The sequence below is a fragment of the Panthera tigris genome, chromosome A1, assembly GCF_018350195.1.
Source record: "Panthera tigris isolate Pti1 chromosome A1, P.tigris_Pti1_mat1.1, whole genome shotgun sequence".
Lineage (NCBI taxonomy): Eukaryota > Metazoa > Chordata > Mammalia > Carnivora > Felidae > Panthera > Panthera tigris.
Window position 1 is genome coordinate 116,624,779 of NC_056660.1, and position 7,029 is coordinate 116,631,807.

General features: G+C 41.3%; 1 protein-coding gene across 1 annotated transcript; it reads right to left on the reverse strand.

Moving 5' to 3' along the window:
* Positions 1-167: 167 nt before the first annotated feature.
* LOC102959185 (mitochondrial ornithine transporter 1-like) lies at positions 168-1,669 on the reverse strand. Its single transcript, XM_015535655.2, has one exon. It carries the CDS (start codon positions 1,529-1,531, stop codon positions 626-628), a length of 906 nt encoding a protein of 301 aa, XP_015391141.1. The 5' UTR covers positions 1,532-1,669; the 3' UTR covers positions 168-625.
* Between the last annotated feature and the right edge of the window lie 5,360 nt (positions 1,670-7,029).

The following is a 7,029-nucleotide window of genomic DNA, read 5'->3' on the forward strand; positions in this document are numbered from 1 at the left end:
GCCACTATTTTAAGAATAGAGAAATTGCAGGATGCTTACTCTGAAATTGTACTCAACAATGTGGAAGCCACATCAGTATGCAAGTATGTTGTCCTCTTAAAAATCTAGGTGGGTATTTGGGGTTTCAAGCACCACACAAAAACTTTTTAAAAACTTTAATTGCCTAGTATAGAGAACATGTTAAGCAGAATGGGTTAAGCTATCATTTATGATCATCTTCATGAAACATGGTTACCTCTTTCTGCTGATATGACATTAAACATGGGACCAAACTGTTTTACTCACAACAGATAACCAACTAAACTGCATGTACATGTACAGGTTTATGCAACAGCCGTGATATAACTAGATTTAGCATTCAGAACAGGTTCACAGACCACCAGCTCACTCTGTATATCCCACCAAACACAAGAGCAGTCATCTTCTATTTTAATACAATTATGGGTAGAAATTATATGATGTAAAATAGAAGATCTTCCATAAAGTTTAGGGTAGAAGAAGGGAAGACAAAAACAAAATTCCCATGAAGTAAAAAATAATTCCACATTGGTCCAGTACTCCACGAAACCAGAGATAAACTATAGTCCTCTAAGGCATTTACTTAGATCCAGTTCACCAAGACACTTCAATATGCTTCAAACTGGCTCATCATCATCCTCCTGCTATATTCATAAGCTAAAAATAGTGATCCATTGGCAGGGAATGCTCGAATCATAGTAGCTTTCATTCCAGAATATAAGGCTGCTATTCCTTCATTTTCCACAATACTTACAAGAGTTCCCATAAATCCAGCCTGTTTTCCAGACATGGAAAGAACCTGAATTCTGGATTTGATACAATCCACTGGGTATATGACAAGCCAAAGGCAAATTCCAGCAATTCCGCCACTTAGCATCAAAGGGACAGGGCCTAGTTCGTCTTTTGATCTCCCTGAGGCAAAAAATGATCGACTCAGTTCATAGCCACCAAAGAAGAAGAAATAGCCCGGTACTTCTTGAAGTAGAGTGCTCGAAAGTCCGTGGTAGAAGCCCAAGAAGCCATCCTTTCTAAGGATACTCTTCACGACGGACCAGACTGTGTTCTGGCTTTTTGTTATTTTCCCTGACATTTCCATTTCGTACATGGTCTGTAGCCGGCACTTCACAAGCTCAGTGGGGCACAGGGCCAGCGCAGCAAACACGGAGGCGAAGGACCCCGCAGTTGCGGTCTGCAGTTCACTCAGCTTCTCCTGTTTGTCCAATCCAACTACTTTCTTCACAAGCTGTTGGCAGAAGCCATAGCACATGAAGAGGACAGAGTTCTCGGCGACGTAGGCAATCAGCGCTGGGCCAGTCCCCTTGTAGAAGCCGCGGAAACCCACTTGGGAGTACGTCTTCAGGCAGCAGTCGGTGAAGCTCTTGTACAGGCCGGGGAACGTCTGCATCTTCACTTTCACTGTGTCGAAAGGCTGCCCAGTCAGGACACATGCTGTGCCCCCTATGGCGCCCGCTGTGAGGTCGATGGTGGCTTGGATGGCAGGATTGGACTTCATGTTCGCCCACTCTTCCGCTGGTCTCCGTGGGAAGCAACTCTCTGGAGCTCAGGGCAGGCGTCCCACACCCAGACGCCCATTCTCCACTCTCCCTCCTCCTGGGGAGAAGCCGCTTAACCCCAAGAGAAGCCTCGGGACGCGCTCCCGCGCACAGAAATAACCCCCGGCTTGCCGGCGTGCGCGAGACCCTCCAGCGTGCCCTGCTGCCCGCAGCGCCCGCCCCACCCCCATCCCCGCCCCGCCCCCATCCGCCCGGCCCTCCCCGCACCCGCCCGCCGGGGACGAGGTCTCGGTACACACTTTTAATGAATTGTAACACAGAGATTGAAAGCTACTTTATAAATTCTTTCATTTAAGGCCAGAGACAATAGGCGCCGATGTTAGTGCTTTCCCCTTCGGCTAGGTTCCCACCTACTCCCCACATTTCTTACTAGGCAAAATAAAAGGGGATATGCTCCTGTTGGTCGAGCCTGGAGTCAAAGGGTCAAATCTAAAGACACAGAGGTTTCAAACAGAGAAGATAAACTACTTGGGGTTTTTTACATGACAGTCGGTGGCTGCTTTTGATCAGAAAACTGGAATGGCGGCTCTGCCGCAGGGTGAGGCGCCGCCGCACCTCTCTGGGTCCTGGTCTTCCCTCGACTGGGGACGCCCCGGTGACGGTGGGAGAGGAAGCCTAACGCGAGCAGATCCGCTCCGCGGTGCCGGCTGGAGAATGGCTATTTTTATGGCAACATCGCTCAGGATCTGGGGCTGAAGTCCTGGAAACCGGTGGCCCAGAGTCCTCATCATTTTCGGAGGTAGGATACAGCGTTTTTACAATTGGCTTGGAAAACAGGTATTTATGTGTTGCTAAGAAAGTTGATAGAAAAGAGCTGTGTGGTTCCAGCGCTCTCTAGAGCACAGCAGCGGACGTTCGGGATACAAATGCCAACAGGACTGGCTTCCAAGGCAAGGTGCGGTTTTGGACATAAGCTTGAGGATGCAGCTTTTTAGGACACACCTTTACCTTCCGGATAGATGCTCGTAATCCCGTTGTTAGAATTAATTCTCTTAAGGTTTTCATTCCAAGGCCTAGTTGGTGTTTTATTTTGGGGGTAAAAATAAAACGGAAGGGGCAGGAAGTACGCTGAAATGATTCTACCTTCGGAAACCTTTTCTTGTCCGATTATCTTTGGCTATCACTTAATCAAATGAGGTACTGGGGCGCCTAGTGGCTCAGTCTGTTAAGCGTCAGACTTCTGCTCAGGTCATAATCTCACAATTTGAGCCCCTTTTGGGGCTCTCTGCTGTCAGCACAGAGCCTGCTTCAGATCCTCTGTCTCCCTCTCTCTGCCCCGTTCCTGCTTGCTCCCTCTTTCTCTCTCAAAAAATAAATAAATATAAAAATTTTTTTAAAAATAAGTGAGGCATTGAAATAAAAAATAAAAGTCCATTTGCAACTACGTGGATGGAACTAGAGGGTATTATGCTAAGCGAAATTAGTCATAGAAAGACATATATTATTTCATTCATATGACAAATTTAAGATACAAAACAGATGAACATAAGGGAAAGGAAGCAAAAATAATATAAAAACAGAGAGGGGACAAAACATAAGGGATTCTTTAAAATTTTTTAAATGTTTTATTTATTTTTGAGAGAGAGTGAGAGAGTGCGAGTGGGGAAGGGCAGAGAGAGAGGGAGACAGAATCTGAAGCAGGCTTCAGGCTCCCAGCTGACAGCATAGAGCCCGTCTAGGGGCTCGAACTCATGAACCATGAGATCATGACCCGAGCTGAAGTCATGACCTGAGCCGAAGTTGATGGTAACTGAGCCACCCAGGCGCCCCAGGGGGACTCTTAAATACAGAGAACAAACAGGTTTGTGGAGGGGTTGTGGGGGGCGGGGAATGGGCTAACTGGTTAAGGAGCATTAAGGAATCTACTCCTGAAATCATTGTTGCACTATCTGTTAACTAACTTGGATGTAAATTAAAAATAAATTAAACAAAAATAAATGAATACATACATACATACTGGTGAGGCACTGAAAAGCAAATGGTGCATGGATAGCTTGTCAGCAGGTAGACTTCATTGAAGTAGATAGTGACCTGGCCTTTTCTTTGGGGAAGGCCCAAATGTCAGTATCTGACCTCTTTTCTTTGGATCACATGGTTTCTTTAGAGAATAATCTTTGAATCTTGACTATGTGTGTGTTTGTGTGTGTGTGTGTGTGTGTGTGCGTGTGTGTGTGGAGATGTATGCCTTGGAAATGGATTTAATGAGACCAAGAATGGAGTAAGGGGGTAACATTACTGCAGTAAAGTACATAGATTTTCACCTAATTTTGTTTGATGCTGTACAACCCTTTATCTGTGCCTGCTTTCTCTGAGTTTGAGCCTCCTTTGGTTCAATTTACCTAGAAAGTACACTTTTCATCTGTGGGATGGGGAAGGAAGTCATTCTAGGAAGGGATAGGGATCCTGGACATCCAATAGCTCTGGATATACTTTAATGAATCCCCCATGTCCAGACTCATGCCTTTCCCCCTTCCTTGGAAACTTCTGCCTGCAAATATTGAGCCTCTTGCAGGTTCTGTCAGTTGGGTTTGTCTCTCTTTGGTATACTGCCTTGCAGACATTTAGCATGTAACTTTCTCTGATCTCTGAATTTATCATTCTTTCCTCTGCTTTGGACTTCTGAAAACAGATTGACATTCCTCATTCACTGTTGTCTCATCTCTTTTTTTGACTTTAGGGGTTCTTGTTATCTGGGCAAACTTTTTTCCTAATGTTTATTTATTTATTTTGAGAGGGGGTAGGGGCAGAGGGAGAGAGAGAGAGAATCCGAAGCAGGCTCCCTGATATGAGCACACAGCCCAATGTGGGACTTGATCTCACACACCATGAGATCATGACCTGAGCAAAATCAAGGGTTGGAGGCTTACCTGGCTCAGCCATCCAGGTGTCCCTTGGCAAATTTTTGACAAAGAAAAGAGCTATGTGAGAACACTGTGCCGTTTTACATTGGAAAAGGAATTTTAAATTCTTCATGTCATATTTGAAGGATTTTTAAAAATTTATTTTACTTTTTTTTTCTTAAAATAAACTCTACCCCCAAGTGGGGCTGGAACTCACCACTCGAAGATCAAGGGTCACATGCTTTAGTGACTGAGCCAGCCAGGCACCCTGAGGGATTTTTTGTTATGTTTTGATATTACCCTCAAGAAAGTCAAGGAGAAAGAAATAAAAAGCATATTTTAATATTTATTGTAGAAGCCCTATCAAGTTATCTAGAAATGCTTTTAATATCTTAATGACCATGGAGTGTCAATTAATTACATCTGGTTCATTGTTTATTTTTTAAAAAACATGCTGAGTTTTTACAAACACAAGATACATAGAAAACTGCAATAAATCATCAACTGCTTTTGTGTTAAGTTCATACATATGTTTTGGAGAAGCCAAATTAGTGATCAAGGCTAGGGAGCACAAGGGCATTAATAGGGAAATGGTCTATACCTTCATTGAATTGCCAGACATAGTTGCATAAATAGCAGAGACAGAGATCAAGTTCCATGACATATATTTAACTAAATATATGGATTTGGAGACAACAGATGCCAGAATATATTGTATCACTGACCAGCATAATAGGCAGTCTTAAGCAAGTGAAACCATTTTTTTCTTACTAACCACAATGATGATACTTCTGTTCTAATTGTAAGCATGCCCTCCCAAGCATACATACCAGAAAATAATGGCAAAGAATTTCCGGCTTTTCACTGAAGACCACTACCTTTGACAAGATGAATACCTAAATCACATGCTCCCTAGCAATTGGGCCAGATAGGAATACCAGAGAAAGTGGGGTGTGAGCCAAGGCCTGAATGACAAAAAGATAAACATGAGAATATCTGGAGACAGTTTCAGGAAAAGAGAACTGTACATGCTAAATATAGCTCTGTGGTGAGAAAGTGGTTGGCATTTGAAGTAAAGAAAAAAAAGTCCAGGATGGCTGTGTAGTGAGCAGTCTTCCTAGTGTGTATTTTCACATAGCGTGTATAAAAGATAAGAACCAGAGTTTAAGTCATTCAGAGGCACAAATTGTCACAATTTGTCCAAATTTTCATCTTAAATAAAAATTTCATCTCCAAATTGAAAATGTCAGGATTTATGTAACTAAAAACTGAATATAAAGATCCCTTTTACCTAGTCTGTAGATATAATGAAAATTGGAAGCCATACTGACATGAATGTTTATTGCAGCATTTGGTATAATAAAAAAATTGTTGTGGAACAACCTAAGTGGCCAGCAATAGGGGAGTGGATAAAATGTTTTTTAAAAAATCTTTATCATGAACTGAAGCAGTAAATCTATATGTGCTGATAAGGAAGGATATTTATATATTTTTGAGTCATAAATTTTATAGTGGTATCTATAACAAAATCATACTTTTTTTCCTTTACCAAACTAAATATACATTTAGTTGTACACTAAATAAAGACCTGGAATGATACAGCTCAAAATGTTAACAGTTTACTCTAGAAAGTTGGTTGAAAGGGACTTTATCTTTTATTTTTTGTAAAAATCTCTGTATTATTTAATATTGAAAACTGTACTCATTGGAAACCAATTTGACAATAAACTTCATATATTGAAAAAAAAACAAACAACAAAAAAAAAGAAAACTGTACTCATTAGCCAAAGGAACTGTGAGAATAGTGAGTCCTTTTGGTAACTCAGTACTTACTTTAAGAGAAATGGATCCCACTCTTTTTCAGTTAAGCTTTTCTTTTTACATAAGAGGGTAACTCTTAACTCTATAACTTATAACTCTGTAACTCATTATAGAGTTCTCAATATGAATAGAAAGCCAAGCTATAAATAAATCAAGTAAAAACCCAAGTTATAGTAGTTAGCAGAGTCCCTTTGTTTATGCTGCAGATTATTTGAAGCAAACTTTGTTTCTGTTGTAATTAGTTTCCTTTTTTTTGTTTGTGTTTTTTTGGAGGGGGAGGTTAATGTTTATTTATTTTGAGAGAGAGAGAAAGAGAGAGAGAGAGAGAGAGAGAGAGAGAGAGAGACCATGAGTGGGGGAGGGAAAGAAAGAGGGAGAGAGAGAATCCCAAGCAGGCTCTGGACTGTCAGCACAGAGCTCAGCACGGTACTCCATCTCACCAACTCTGAGATCATGACCTGAGCCTAAATCAAGAGTTGGGCACTTAACCGACTGAGCCACCCAGGTGTCTCTGTAGATTCTTTAATTTGAAATCAGCCACTTAAAATAGCTGTTTCTTTATACTTGTCTATCACTTTTATCATTTTTAATTCAAAATTATTTAATCCCTGTTATGTTCAGACATTAGTACATAGGCAATAATAGTTTGCTTTTATTGTTAATTTTACTATATTCCAGGCGTTGTTCTAAGTCCTTTATATGTATCAACTCAATAGCCAACAACCAACAACTCAACAGCTCTATGAGGTACATAATATTATCACCTTCATTTTAAT